Source organism: Abramis brama (assembly GCF_963993115.1).
Source record: "Abramis brama genome assembly, chromosome: 14".
NCBI lineage: Eukaryota > Metazoa > Chordata > Actinopteri > Cypriniformes > Leuciscidae > Abramis > Abramis brama.
In genome coordinates this window covers 12,051,940-12,068,340 of record NC_139976.1, presented here as the reverse complement: position 1 = coordinate 12,068,340, position 16,401 = coordinate 12,051,940, and the positions used below count along the sequence as shown (strand labels likewise).

General features: G+C 37.8%; 1 protein-coding gene across 1 annotated transcript in view; it reads right to left on the bottom strand.

Moving 5' to 3' along the window:
• Positions 1–16,401, bottom strand: part of atrnl1b (attractin-like 1b) — a 93,685-nt gene extending 77,284 nt beyond the window's left edge. The window contains exons 1-7 of the mRNA XM_084134498.1: positions 15,270–16,401; positions 5,228–5,311; positions 4,856–4,969; positions 3,474–3,602; positions 3,008–3,216; positions 1,125–1,299; positions 11–98 (exon numbers count right to left, since the gene is read on the bottom strand). Coding sequence (XP_083990624.1) covers positions 11–98; positions 1,125–1,299; positions 3,008–3,216; positions 3,474–3,602; positions 4,856–4,969; positions 5,228–5,311; positions 15,270–15,505 — 1,035 coding nt within the window. The 5' untranslated portion in view covers positions 15,506–16,401. The remainder of the gene's footprint in view (positions 1–10; positions 99–1,124; positions 1,300–3,007; positions 3,217–3,473; positions 3,603–4,855; positions 4,970–5,227; positions 5,312–15,269) is intronic.

The window sequence follows — 16,401 nt, the reverse complement described above, 5'->3', positions numbered from 1 at the left end:
CTTATGTTACCCGATATAGTGCCAAGGAGTGTCCGTATCTCGGCAGGGGTCCGCTACTGATGGGTACAGTATTCCAGATGCCACTTTCCAGATTATAACTGAAAAGCAAAAAAAAATAGTTAACATCCTAACACAAGTTCATTTACATATCTAAAGTGGAAAAAACATTTTCCAGACTGTGATGGCTTCAGATTTACACAAATTACCCATTATTCCAGTAGTTACAGTCACAGTCCGAGTTTTGACTGAAATATCATATCCATATTAGAGTGCGGATCAGGCCGAATTTTTTTGTCCGAGCCCGGCAGACAGAGCAGTAACCGAACCCGACCCGAGCCCGACAGGCATAAAGATATTTATGTCCGAGCCCGACCCGAGTCCGACAGTTAAAATCCCATTTTTTTTCTCATACTAATGACACATGTACGTTTGTTTGTGTGGAAAACCTGCTTTTATTAAGCAACTGTAGGAAGGCATTCGGAAATGTCAGCAGGATGAGTGCATCAGCGCGCACGGAGCAACAAGCGCACTTAACGCAGGCGCGCATGCACGTGTTTCGTTGTCACGGCTACATAAACAAATTTCCGCACACAGGAAGACAGATGTTATGGTAATATTTTACATGTATTTTAAATCACAAAAACGAACGTTTGCATCAAGTGAAAGCATCAGGCACATTGGCTACCAACATAATAAGCTGTTTTAAATTTAAAATGTTCAATGCCTTATCGCGCAGATGTGAACGAGCCCGACCCGCACCCGAACATAATTTGTAAATATCTGTCCGAACCCGGCCCGGCCCGTCGGGTACCGACGGGTCCCGTCGGGCTCGGGTCGGGTATCCATCCTCTAATCCATATCCACAACGTCGCTAATGCTCCCTATACAAAGAGTTCCCTCTGAGAATATTCAGACTCACAGCTTTTACCCTCAAACTGACAGATTAATCAAACTCTACACCTACCACAGGCTCACGTTGATTTATCATTAGTATTACTATAATTACTGCGGTTTTATTTTTGGATTATTGTCATTGTATGTAAGCGCATATGCAAATAAGCCTTGTGCATAACATGAACTGGGTTATGCTGTAGGCCTACACCGCGCTCTGAACTACCACTTACTTTAGAATCATCTGAAAGTTGCTGTAGTTAAACGTGTAGCCACCGACAACCCACATGACCTTTTCCTGGACAACCGTCTTATGGGATGCTCTTCCCAGCGATGCTCCGAAAGGCTTCACTGTGGGCATGATCCAGTAAGACTCCGTGGAGGGCACTGTTAGCGAGCAGTCTGGACCTGAGAAAAAGAGAGACCGCTAAATCGCTTGTACAATAATCTAAGGCAGAGTTTCCCAAAATGGGACTTCACAGACCTCTGGGGGTTCACGAGGGAACTGCAGGAGGTTGAAAAGCTTGTAAATTAAAATAAATACAAAATAAAAATAAATATAGGTGGACAATTATTCAAAATAAAACTGAAATCGTTATATAGATTTGACGAATTCAATCTCTGTATGTGCAGAGTTTAACGTCCAATAAAATGTGTGCTAGGTTCACTTTATTTACACATTCCCATAATTTCCAACATTTCTGTGGATAGGAGTTTACAGCATTTCACCAGTATTCTGCCAAAATAAAAGCTTTAAAAGAGAAGAATTTAAGAAATAAAAATGAGTATAGGCTTTATGCCGAACATCACATGAACAAACAGGAAAGCAAGCCTCATTCTAACCGCTTGTCAGAGGAAGTGTTAAAGGCAGAACGAACTGGCGCAGATATCTATGGCCTTTTAAGGTATTCAGCTAACCTAGCTATATTCTCACTATTGTTAGTGAGAAGAAAAATAAAAAACTTTTAGATATCAATCTGCATATGCAATCGGTTATGCTCATCTTTGCTCGCACCTTTGAAGGTATCTTAGTTAAAATGGCTCTATATTTAACGAAGAACATACAAAAGACACTGAACTGGAAGCGAAGCAACCTGTTTTACAGAATACGGAAGTTTGTTGCACATAACCCCCATAGTAACTTCAACATTTAATAAAATAATTATAATTATCAATTTTTTATTTTTTTATTTCACAGGACAACTGTAATTTACAACAGTTATATAATTATATATAGCTATATCATTCATTATATAGTATTCATTATTATCATTAATATTATCATAAATTATTATCATATAATATTATAATCATGTCATGTTACCATTAACCAACATCAGAGAACCATGGACATGTGAGTGTCCTTAAATTATTGAAATATTTACTTAAAATATTTATTTGAAGTACCCCTGACATTTTAAGGCCGATTCATATTGCGCCGGCAGACGGCAACAGACACTTCGTCGGGTTTTGTTGGATCAGTGTGTTACCCCTGTCGGTGTCTGTTGCCGTCTGTCGGAGCTTGTTTTCACCGATTGATCATGCCGAATCGGTGCTTGTCAGGTTATAGAATGACTGAGAAGTGACGTACTGTAATCTGGTGATTGTCTGCATTGGTTGGTGTCTGTCGGTGCAGTGTGAATTGGCTTCAAGGGGTTCAGTTGACCAAAAAGTTTGCGAACCCCTGATAGGTAACATCCATTTCATTATATTTTATCTTATGAACGGATGACCTAAACAGAGCAGGTCTGGCAGCTTCTCATGGTCATTACTATGAACATTCATATCTCATGTGTCTCCTCACATGATGCTTAGTGAGAAGTTGGCTAGAAAGACTCATTAAATTAACCTTAAGGCATCCTGATGTCAATGCTCTATCACGCTTTGACATTTTGTGACATTGTAGCAAAAGCCTGATGAGGATGCTGCAGTGATGCAGAGGTGACAGATGCACTATTAAGAAATCAACACCAGGGGGAGACAACGCACATAACAACAAAAACTACCTGAGACACAATGCTCTGTTGGGAACGTGAAACTGGAAAGGTCTCGGATTTTCACAGCATCCTGTAGAATACAGGAGAGGAGTGGAAATGAGAGGGGAAGTGAGTAGTACCTTGCCAGCTGTCATTGCACACGCACAGCTTTTCCCCGGTGAGGTCACAGTAGCCGTGATCGGGGCTGCCACAGTTGTTCCTGCAGTACGGGATGTCACAGGCCTCACCCTTCCAGTACTTATCGCATTCACAATACACACGGCTCGCTATCGAGTTCCCCGAGGTGCACTTCCCGTGGCTAGAGCAGTTATTTGGACATGAGTTGATTCTGTCGAGGGAGAGATGAAGAAAGAAGGTTTTAAAAAGCAAACAAGGAGGAAGTTCGTACACAGATGTACGAAGGGAAACCTGAAATGGGGGAGGGTATATATTGAACAGGACTGGTCTGTTATTACACTGAGAATAAAACAAGCAGAGAGGCGATAAAATTAAGACCTCTGTGTTATTACGCATTGAGAAATTAACACTAGACCAAATCAGCAGGCTTTCATTAACTCTGTTGTCCCAGCGTGGCTGAATACTCACGAGTAGAAGATTTCAAATCCCGTCAGGTTGTAGGCAGCGTCGCTAAAAAAGTGCAGGAGTGCGTAGCCTGAGTTGGTCTCCACTTCAGGGACGGTCTCGTTTCCTTTCGGTTCGGGGACAATGAGACCACTGTGAGACAATTACAAAAAAAAATAGAAGCTGGTTAGGAAATGTTCCCTCAATCTTCCTTAAAAGCAGTAACTTATTCCATTTGTTACGCAGTAAAGTTAAATTTTCCTGTGCGACTCTAGGAATGAGGTTTTCAACTTCCAAAAGAGTTCAAAAGAGGTGTAAAGGAGTGCTATGGGGTCCACCAAAAATGTGGAAAGAAAATACTTTAAAAAAATCTATTTTTAGGGCTTTCAAAGTTAACATGTTGACTTAAAATATTTATTAAATATGTTTTATGCAATAATTTCTTAACATACCTAGTGCTTTGAAATTTATCATGAAAAGTGTTTTCTAAATAAATTACAATATTTTTATTGTCATATTTATGCACTTCCGTTCAAAAGTTTGGGTAAGATTTTATATGTTTTTGAAAGTAGTCTAGGCTGCAAAAATACAGAAAAAAAAAAAAAAGTAATACTATGATATACTTAGATAAAAAATAAACTTTTAATTTTAATGATGAATTTTTAAAAGGTAATTTATTCCTGTGATGGGAAAGCCGAATTTTCAGCATTACTCCAGTCTTCAGTGTCACATGATCCTACGGAAATCATTCTAATATGCTGATTTGGTGCTCAAGAAACATTTCTTATTATTATCAATGTTGAAAACAGTAGTGCTGCTTAATATTTTGAGAAAACCGAGATTTCAGGGTTAATTGATAAATAGAAAGTTTTTATTTTATTTTTTTCATATGGACAATATTTTTTACGTCTAGGTTGTCTGGTACAAAGTTTGCACTTATATTGTAGGATTCTCTGATGTTATTTCGTTGTTATTTATAACAATGACAAATAAAGAACAATTCAATTATCAATTTTAATCTTAGAATTTAATCTTTTTTGTAGCATTATAAAGGTCATTACTGTCACTTTTGATCAATTGAATGCATGCTTGCTAAAAAAAAGTCATACAATTGAACAGTATAGTGTAGATCTAACATTAATAGTGTACAGAAAACCAGAAATTCTGTCAAATTAATACAAAATAATCATCTAATATTTTGATAATTGCCTTTGGCATTAGTTTAGTGACAATATAAAATCCAATTATTTATAGTAATTGTTAAAACAACATGTTGCCTTTATGATAACACATTAAATATTTCTCTCACACAGTATAAATGGGTCTTTATGCATGAACATACATAGCAGCCATTATATTTTAGGAAGTCTGAAATCCCAGTTTTCAGTTTTAGAAAACACACTCACCTGAAGACAGCAACTAAGGGAGCATAAATAGAGTCTCCATCATAGACGTACATGTGGTCCCAGCTACATTCGGTCGCAAAATGGTTAAACCGTAACCTCAGGACTGCGTTTGGGCTGCAAAACAAAGGTGATGACATAATGCTTAAGAATGTGTTGCTGGCTGCATAATCCATTATGAGAACATATTACAGCAGACTCATTTCTGCCAAGTCTGAAGGGTGCAAGGCAGAATGTGCTCGTCCAAGCCTTTTCTGGTAACCCAACACAGAAGAAAACACCCTTGTAAGGGCTGCTGAAGTCTATTTAAATAGGGGGTTATGCAAGAGGGAAGTGTGGGCACAACAAGAGAGAGGATGACTGGATAACACTTACTAGCCCTCAATCAGCCAGGTGCACTTTGTTTTGTACTTGTAGTTGATGGGGCCATCTGTTAGGAACCCAGACGGCTCAGTCAACCTGAAAAATAAGATCAGAGTTGCCGTTCACATCAGATCGATCCCGTGGGACAAACAGAACAATGCGACGCGTAAGAAAAGAAGCCAGAGGCGTTGCGGAGAAGTGCTGTTTCAGTACAAGTATGCACAACGATGAATATGGTTTCTGTGGTTACTTATGGCCATATGGACACAGGCTTGTGTGGGAGCAGATCAACAGTGATTCACTGCTGTAAATGTGCTCATGACACAGGCCTAACCAATCAGTTGCCTCTCCCTCCGGACTGCAACAGAGCCATCGGCCCATGGAGTGACAGCGCTTGGATCCATATTGCATCATCATGGAACACTCAGGGCCTGTCTGTGTCGCGGACCACATTAACCGCATCAAGCTGAAAGCATTGTTTGCCCAGACAAGGCCTTTTGTTTGTAGATTGTTTATCGTTCTAAACAATGACCTCAATGTTCCACAGACACACTCTTAATTGAACACGTTATTGCTGCTCGCAAAAGCCAAACACTTCTCTGGCTGAATTCTACAAGGTCATCAATCTAAGTGACATTGCCGAGAGCTTCTGTGTCCTGCTCATCTTTGAGAGAACTGAGCTGGTGTTGCACTGGCAGCTTGGAGTAGAGGAAGCCAACACACATCAATATTCACATGATATCTTAAAAGTAAAATTTGTCATTTCTATGCCAAATAAAACTGCAGCTAAAGAAATATTCCTGTATACATGGTGATTAGTACATTCGGAATAAAATGTAAAAGACATGCAGGTTCATTAACTGCTATTCTCTACTGATAAAACTGGAGATGCGTGCTATCATTCTATCATGTCGCAGTTTTGTAATTCTGCACAGTAATTGAATCAGCTCATTAATTCTCATTCATGTCCCTGACAACAGCGCACAAGAGAATGTCATTGAGTGTGCGTTTGCCTGTCTGTATATTTCTTTTAATGTTTAATGTAATTAAATCTGTCTCTTCCTCACGTTTACAAATGTGTTTCTTGCTAGACTTTTCATAACTTCCTGTATCAACAATCTAGCTGACTGGTACTGTACATTTTATCATCTACCTTTACTGGTAGGCTAAAAAGTTAATTTAGCGAATTTTCCACTACAGTGGAATTTAGATCCAAATAAGGTGTTACATCACATCAGATTTATGATTAATACAAGAAGGTTTCTAGAAACAATATTTTTGGCTAAATTTAGTTGTCAATGAGGTCAACATAACGCCCATCAAAAGTTTGGAATCAGCCAAGGCAAAGTGGGATTTTGGCAAATGTCAACAAATTCTTTTCATTTCTTGGCGCAAATGAATTCACTTATTGAAGCAATTATAAAGCAATAACTATTTCTTAATAATAGCCATACACTATTCAAAAGTTTTGAATCGGTAAGATTGTTTAATGCTTTTGAAAGAAGTCTCATAAGCTCATCAAGACTGCATTTATTTGATCAAAAACACAGTAAAAACAGTGAAACACTGCCACCATTTAAAATTATTATTATTATTATTATTATTATTATTATAGGATAAGAAACATTTCTTATTATCAATGCTGAAAACAGTTGTGCTGCTTAATATTTTTGTGGAAATCATAATGGTTTTTCCCATAATTCTTTGATGAATAGAAAGCATTTTTTGTAACAATATAAAAAGTCTTTACTGTCACTTTTGAATCAAAATGCATTCTTGCTGAATAGAAGTATTCATTTTAATCACATCATACAACAGACCAGTTAGAACACTTAGATTATACATTTTTCTGTTTTTTATTTTATGAAATATACTTTAATAGTTTGTGTTCCCTTATCCATGCAAAATCATCACAGAATTATAAAGATTCTGATTTTGTCCGGAATCTCACTTTTCATATGACATTAAAAACGTTTTAGGGTGCTAGTCTGAGCATATCTCTATAATTCTGTAAATAAAACCTAAATTCATTAAATATATTAATCTGTGCACCACACAGCAAAGTGAAAACAAGTCATCATTAATTTTTGTACCCTTTGTAGTAATCATTTCTTTCAGTCTGTTAATCATTCCTCATTTTCTTCACAACAAAATGTGTGACATACAGCCAACCTAATGCAAACGCTAAAAACCAAGCATTCTTGGCTTGCAACATTCTTGCAGCAAGTTAAATCGTAGCTTATTAACAAGCTATTTCTCCACTCTGTGTTCTCTATAATCAGTGAGATTTTAAGAACGTTTAAAAACAGTAATCACGGTGCACCACTTCCTGTGCCGGGGAGGACATCCCTCAGGCTGAATGCTGGCGAGAGGGATGATTCTTTGCGCGGGCACACACTCGGCGGCCCAGAAGAGAGGCGAAAAAAGGCAACTGTAGGTGAGTCAACACTTAAAATATTCACCAGGTTTTCATGAATATTTAATAGCCCAGTTCCAAAGCAAATATATCCACCAAAAGGCAGGATTAATACCTATCCCAACGGCTTTGAAACCACCACCGGACAAGGTTCACTCAGCCTCGCTCAAAGGCTGGCCTCAGGCATTCAGAAAGGGATGGGAAGGGAGTTACATAAAGATCTGCAGAACAGCCAATGCAATATTATAAAAACAAAGACTGCGCTGAAGGTAAATAGGGTCTGAAAGGTACAACTCAGTGCTATAGTCAGCCATAATCAAATGTTGACAGTGACATTTGGTAAAGTCCGATTTGAGAGGGCCTCTTTGTCAGCTAACTCAAGCCCTGTTTCCTGCCACCTGAATAGGAGTCCACTGATATCTACCGATCAGTTCCTGAACGTGCCTGTCCTCACAGCCCTCGTCTTCCTGTAGTCGGTGTGTTGCCTCCCACCGCTTGTTCGTTTAGCTGTTGTGCAACAGGAAAGCTGTTTTTAGTGCCAGTTTGATGTGGAGGCAAGGACACTAGGATAAGACTGCTAAACAATTTAGGTCTGTTCATTTATTTAAAGTCGCGGTATCATCTAGCCCGTATTTTCTCCTCTGAACAACCGTTTACCTACCCTGGTAATCAAAAGTTCTCGCGAGAGCACAAGTTGAATTTGCTCAGCGAGTTACTCTGGTGTTGAGAAATGATGCTCATTAAATATGCCCCTCGATCTGAGCTGCACCAATCACATCGGGTTATCTGATATAGGCGGGCCAGAGGTGAGCTAAACAGATGATGACAGCGCTGTGACGTCAAAGTCATTAGTAAACATTGCAAGATGGCTATGGATGAACACCAGTTGTTTGAAACGGCTTTGGCTGCTATAATGAATGAGTTAGACTTGGCTTTTTATCTAAAACAGGAACAGAAGATGGCGCTTAAATCCAGGGTTCTTGCAGGTTTCAGTAAGTCAAATTTAAGACCTTTTTAAGACATTTTAAGACCATAAAGATTGAAATTTAAGACCTACACGACGCATTACCAAATAAATATTCAAATCAAAGAATTCATTTTATTTCAATGAATTCAGTAATTGAAAAAGCATTAATTTAATTTACAGATAAATCACATTAGTAACCTTCCACACCCAACAACGCGTGTCAGAGAAAAGAACAGAATCAATTTTTTTTTTATAGAAAATTGTACTTTGCATATTATACTGTAAAAACACATAATTAGTTGATTTTAGTTGATCATAGTTGATCATGACTAGAGATGAAATGGCATGAACATTTAATTTCATGATTATAGTGACAAAAATGATCATGGTTATCACAGAATCCTGTTCAAAAAGTACAAATACTACACAATGAAATCAATTCACCATGTTTTATGTCGAAAACCAGCAAATAACAAATAAATTTCCATTAAAAATGAATATTTGTGTCTTGCATGTTATATACCAACATGTACAAGTTAAAATAAAGGTTTGACAAAAAAGGTTTTATAAAAAGATAAACCTCACATATTTCAGACTTTAAATATTTTTTTTATAAAAAGAATGAGTCCAAAAAGATAAATTACTGACATTTACAATGCACTTTAGCTTATCTTTTATTATTAATAGTAAAATTAGGTCCGATTTTCCCGTGGCGTCTGTTGTTGCTATGCAACCATGCCCTGCGTCTCCACAATGACAAAGAAGTTTTAGTGGCTAATAGATTTCCACCACCGAGAAACGCTTGCTGTAGCTCTGCTACAAGATTTATTTACGGAGAAGAGAACACCACCCGTAGTGTTTGGGTGCACCCCCATCATTCCTGTTGACTGAGCTTTCAGACAGCGCCTGGAAAAAACGAGCGCGTCGCTTCTATTATGAGCACGCTTACCGCGCGCCTACATTTGAACGAACTTGAGCGCGCAAAAGACGCGATATGTGAACTGCCTCTTGGCGAGCGACCTCCATCAGGCCGCGAGCGACGTGTTGGAGACCCTGCACTAGAGCTCCGCTTTGTAGGCTACGACTCGATACTTTTTTGCTACTTTGTAATAACTTTCTGCGGCCAACGTTTCTGGAAATAAACGAGGGTAAACTCTTTTTAAGACCTGACTAAATGAAATTTAAGACCGCGGATGAAAATCTGGCCGTTTTTAAGACTTTTTAAGGCCTTAAATTTGAATTTCAGAATTTTAGACTTTTTAAGACCCCGCGGGAACCCTGTTAAATCGTTCCTTTGCAAGAAGGACGTTTCTGCTGTTTTGCCGACCGGATACGGTAAGAGTATAATCTACCAGTTAGCTCCGCTGGTAGCGTATGGGGTTTATTGTTGTGATTGGTCGTAGTGTTGTCCAATTGCGTGCAGTGAGATTTTCAAATGCATGCTTGGTGCAGCCCCTCGAGCTGGCCGATTTTCATTAGTCGACGCCAGACCATTAATCTTGTAGATTTAGGTCTGGATTTCCAGGCTACCGTTTACCTACAGATCAGGAATATATTAGCATCATTCTAAACGTGTGAAAGTTATTCTACCGCATTTGACTTACGATTCAATCAAAAACCCTGAGCTATATTTACCCTCATGAGCAAGCAAGATCAAATATACAACAGCAAGAACAGCTGCGAGACACTTTTAATGACAAAGGGGATTTTAGAGTGGAAGCACTATTTCATAGTCAAACACTTCATATTGTCCAGGATGTTTGGGTGAAGTGTGATATAGGGCAAGCATCCAAACAGTGGGTGAATGACTGAGCGCTCAGTATTACAAATGACTGGATATATGCTTGGTCCAAATAAAAAGATTTTAAATAGATTTCATATGTTGCCTCCGGTGGACTCACCTTTGTCCAGCCTGCAATTTGCCAATATAGCACATTAGCTTGATCCTGAATGGTAATCTATTTAAAATGGAAACTAAAAGCTATTACAGGAAAATGAAAAGAAACTAAGATATGTTGGAAACTAAAGGTAACTTTCTCATATACTGACTTATATATAATTATAGCAGCCTTTCACAAACCATGAGCACATGAAATTAAAATTAAAACAAGGTAAAAATTCAGTTTGGCCTAAGTCAAGCAATCTGTTAGACTTGTTTGATGAAGATGATGTAGCTTACGTTGCACTTCAGATAGTCATCTATAAAGATCAACCTAAAAATAGTGCACAGATCATGTCGACTGGCTTTGCTTAATCAACCTACCAAATAATTTCACAAACAACTTCACAGCAGTCTAGACACCACAGACATATTTCAGATGTTCGCACAGGGGTAGTTGCCGTGCGTTTGGGAAACTGACACGTCCTGCGGTGTTAAATATTATACTCATTCTAAAACCATTTGAAAACATTTTGCAAATTCTTTTATAATTATTATGCATTAATCTTGTATGACTTCATATTGATGGAGATAGTAAATAGAATATTTGTACTTTGAAAATGCATTTGTGTCACAGCAGGACTGTTTCAAATGAAGAGGGTGAAAAGGTTAAAAACAAGAAAAGAAAAATAATCCAAGAAAAAGTAACCAGGTATAGGAACTATGTCACAACCCCTTGTATACATTTTATCAGTGATGTAAAGTATCTGAGTAAATGTAATTAGTTACTAGGGACAGTTCCGCCAAAAATGATCCAAGATGATCCAAACCTGTATGAATTTCTTTCTTCTGCTGAACACAAAAGAAGATATTTTGAAGAATATGGGTAACCAAACAATTGACTTTCATAGTATGTAAAAAAAAAATACTATGGAAGTCAATGGGGCTGACAATAATTTTCAGAAGACTGTACATTTTCTTTAAGTCTGTGAACTTTTATGTCTAATGTATAAATATTGATATCAACATGATGAAAGGGTCTTAACTGAACATAAAAATATCAATGTTTAAAATATTCAAAATTTTGTGTAAAGTATAATGAGGAAAAACCAACTCTGTTATGGATGTGACGCGTCTGAAATACACAGAATCTGTTTGGGAAATCAACAATCAACCCATCTCAGCACTTTTGTTGAAACAAAAGTACTCTGAATGCCAGTTTTTTTATATATTAAGAAAACCATCTGAAATTATTCTGAAGATTTTTAAGAATAAATAGCATTGATTTCAATGACAATGTCTAGTATGGCAATTTATTGTTTCCAGATTGCATTACATTAAGTACAGGCCCCCCGGAGCAACTCATGGTTAAGCGCCTTCCTCAAGGGCACATTTGTGGCAGCCCCAGGATTCAAACTCACAGCTTGATTGTATATTACAGAATATTAATCAAGTTGTACTGTATCTTTCAACATTCCTTCTGGTGTTCAGTCATGTTTATTTCCAACCCTAACTAGCAGTAAAGAGGAGATGAGATGATCGGTTCGTGATAGAAAAGCGACAGAATTTTAAAGTTGAGACTTGTTTTCAGATAACAAAGCACAATTTTTGTGATTATAAATTAAAGTATTATGTTTAGTTAAGTTTTGTTCACGCATCAACAGAAAACGGCACAGATTTCAGAGGCTGTTTCGGCCCAAATATTTCGGTAGCCGTAATTTCGGTGCATCCCTAATAATTCAACATCAGAAATGGTTATTTTCCCTGATGTTTTTAGTATCATCTGACCATTTTACCCATTCGCCTTCGACCGGAACAGTCAAAATCTGAGCTTGAACAACTTTAGCTAAGTAGAGGGTGCTCGATCAGGTTCCTCGTATGCTTTCAGGACGCCTCTCTACTAGAAAGTGAATACTTTAAACACACAGACGGAACATTACAGCAGAGATGATTGTGGAAGATAGTGAGATTTTCATTATTATTCAAGATGTCGATCCCAATCGAATTTATCACGAAAATATCTCCAGTGAGCGATCCTTTGTTTTGCTAACATTACTCTATTAAAAATCACTATTTTTAAAACACTAAGAAGGCTCCGACACAACATAAAACTTTGCTCGAAGTATCACCAGGGGCTCTACACATGAACTCGAGCATTGAGAACATTGTTTGTGTACACAGAGTTTACTAAAAAGAAAGACTTTGAACAACTCACTGTAGCTGTGTCCGCCGGCATTTTGACATACGGTCTAACTTAAAAGTGGCGTTTCCATTCTAATTATGCTTTTAAACGAAAGTTTGCCTCGGGTAGATTAACAAAAAGACCCTAGGTTTCATTTTGGCGACAGTTATCCTTTAAGCTGAAGTTTCACCTTAAACTACTTTTAAAAGTCAGGTTGAAACACAATACGGTCATATAGGAAGCTGCATGATGTTATTGGTGATTATAAAACAAATTTAGGCTACATATCATTGCTGTGAGGCGGGAAACCTCATATTTCTAAAATAAACACTGTGACGTCAAAGTTAATTATTTGTAAAGGCATGAATAACGACCAATAGCACTGCTTTCAAAAATAAAATAAAACAAAAACGAAGAAAACGAAATATACGAGGTTTCTGCTCGAAAGTGACGATATATTTTTAAAAATCTCCATGGCACACCTGACAGCAATGATGGAATTGTTCATCTGTACTTTTACTTAAGTATGGTTTTCAGGTACTCTTTACACCTCTGCATTTTTTACATCAATGATTTTGTTAACTTCCACCGACATGCATCAACAAGGCTACCCATTAACATGATTGAAAAAAAAGAGAAAATTCTAATGCAAAAAAAATCTTACAATGCAATTTTCCTTACACACAGAAACATTTTTTAATTGAACCTGTGCAACTAAGAAAGCCACCAGAGTTGCAACTATTGCATAACCACAATCCCCACAACTACCCTCAAATTATTATAAAGATAATTTCAAGAGAAACTAATGATACTATGACAGGTGATATTCTAAAATCGTATGGCAATATAAAGTACTCAAAATTATTTACAATATATAGACAATTTAAGGACAAAACAAACCAAATTTGAACAACATTTAAACATTTTCATGTAATCTTCAGTCTAAATCAACTTCAATATACAGGAAAATAACTAAAGGAAGTTACATAATTAGAAGGCACAACCACAGAAACCCAGCCAATCTCTAAGCAGAACTAAGGTTTAGGCAACGTCCTTAAGTTACTGCTCTAGAAATTTCCAAAGCACTCACTTTTAACCACAAAGTTGACTCTATTTGAAAATTAACTTATCATTGTTTAGACATTGATCATTGGTATTGCAAAAACATGGCTAATATTTCACTTTGTGGAATGTCCATTTTAGTGTTTTTTTCCCCCCAAGAAATAAATTAAAAGACTGATTCGTAGTTTCAAGGCAGGTTGCTATATTTTAACTTTGAACAGACACAGACCACAGACCAGTCTCGATACATTATTAAAGCACTATCATGGCAAGGAGATTGTTGTTTATGAGCCTGAAACCTAACACATCTCATTAATAATTCTGCATCCTCATAAACAACATCTGAACATGCAAGCCATGTTCAAAACAATAGAGTGGTATACACCAGGCACAATTTCTATCCCATGTATCCATTTAGCCAATCTTTATAACAACTTACTGTTATTTGTCAATGTGACAGCATTTGTTGCGGAGCAGCAACTAATGGGCAGTATGACAATGTCATATAGCCTAACTCCCTGGTCTTCCTAGTATTTCCTGGTCAGCTGGACCAGCATTAAAGGCAAACAATGGCCAAGAGTATCCAAATATCAACAGAGACCACTTCCTTTCATCCAGCTATTGTTGCTTTCAACCTCTGTCACACAGGGCTGGGTGTCAGTATGAAGTTTAGTTTGAGTGACAGCACTTATAAATGCCAATAGCATCCTCTCAGCTGCTTCTAAGATGGAGTGGAGAGGGAGATCTTTGTTGCACCCAATGAGAGCGGGATGCTATTTTTAGATACAGGAGTGCAGGAGCTTTGTTCAAGAGTTTAATTTATCATACAGCTGTCAAACTACGATCGTTTAAAACTAAATCATGTCTGCCCACAGTAACTTTGACATCCTTTTTGAAGACAAAAAACCACAGAATTAATAATAACAATAGTAAATGTTTGAAAACTCTCCTCAGATCATGTCTGTACAATTATTTAAAAAATACAAATATACAACAGTGTGTAAAGTAAATGTGTGACCAGCAAGAAACCATCAAATTATACAATCCAGTTTTTCAATACTGCTTTATGGAAACCAAATGCTTAGCAAACTTCATTTATGTGTGCTAAAAGTACAAAACTTTAATTCAACTAAATTGTGCCAAGACCCAAAGGATTCGCCAGAGAGGCGAATACCAAGATTTCAATGTGGATATGATAAATCTATATTTTAAGCCATTTGAAAATGGTCTGACAGTAAAGAACAAATGCCCTTCATATCAGTTTTTAGCCAGATGGTGCACATATGTGAAAAATCCCTTTCAAGTTATCTAGAATTGTTAGAAAAATATGAAAATACAGCAATCAGTAGCATGCTTAACATACAATAAAACTTTGTTCCAAAGTATTACAATAATTTTAATAAAATAACAATTCAAGGAATCACATCTATGCACCAATGATCATTGAATTTAAAACAAGCATGCTTCCCTGTTTCTCCAGAGTTAAAAACAGGTACAAATGCCTCATTTAATACTCTAATACTCTTAAATGTTTTAGTAAATACTCACTTGAATCTTCCCTGGCAGTGTTGACATTGGTCACCAACCCATCCACGATCACAGACACAAGATCCGTTCACACACCTGCCTGACAGACAGTTCTTCTCACAGGGTTTAGATGGAGAGCAGTCTGCTATCAGCACCAGGGAGAACATCACACAGAGCCATAAATATCTCTGCATGCCCTGCAGTCTCTGTCTGACCAGAAACAGCTCAGGTCTGAGCATCCTCTTCCCGGCGTTCATGGTTTCGGGATGCTGCACTGTTGAATTGGGTATCAATATCTTAGGGCCTTTCTTCCCTGCTTACTGGTGGCCAGATTGTTTCAATTATAACAGCAGGGGGAACCGTTCACTTATAGATCATGAATATTCCTTAAACATCAGCGATCGTATCCCGAAATCAGGGCAATCGTTTAAAGGAAAACCTCCAGATCCGAGCGTGATAAGATAAAATCAGCATAAACACAGGCATATTAAATCAACTGTCTCGCCTCATTGTGTTTCTGAACAAGAGCAGGAATTTCCTACGTTACCTCCTGCAGTTACAGGGCTGGAAAATAATTCCCCATAACATTGAAAAAAATCTTTCCTCCCAGATCACTACCATAACTCAAGAGATGAGGTATTAGCAGCTACCAGCTTTAAAGCATCATATTATTCAACGGTCTTATTCTGATCCCGTCCGCAGCCATTTTAAAGCGTAAACATTCAGCTGGCTGCTCAAATACACTGCTGGTGTGCTTTCAAGCCTTCAAACCTTGAGCTTTTCGTGGCTAAACGTTCATATGCCACGTGAAAACAAGCTAAATGGAGAAGGCTTCTGAGGAAAAAGCATCCTTTATGATCGCAGCAGTGAGTAACATGGATGTTGTTTCTGCTGTTGTCCGTTGCGCTGAGGGATTTGGAAAACCTGGGCAACTATCCGTTATCCGCATTTTGTTCGCTATTTCTTAGGCTCAACGTGATAAACTCCTTGCCAAAAGTGTCGACCCTCAATATGGATATATATCCTCTTCGTCCCAGGTCGCCGAAAACCCCTCAGCGTGCGAATTTTGGCCCCCTCGACCAGCGTTTAATCTCCCATAGTACGAGCAGCTCGCGCTGGCTGGCTGCTCCTCAGGTTGGAGCAAACTCAACAC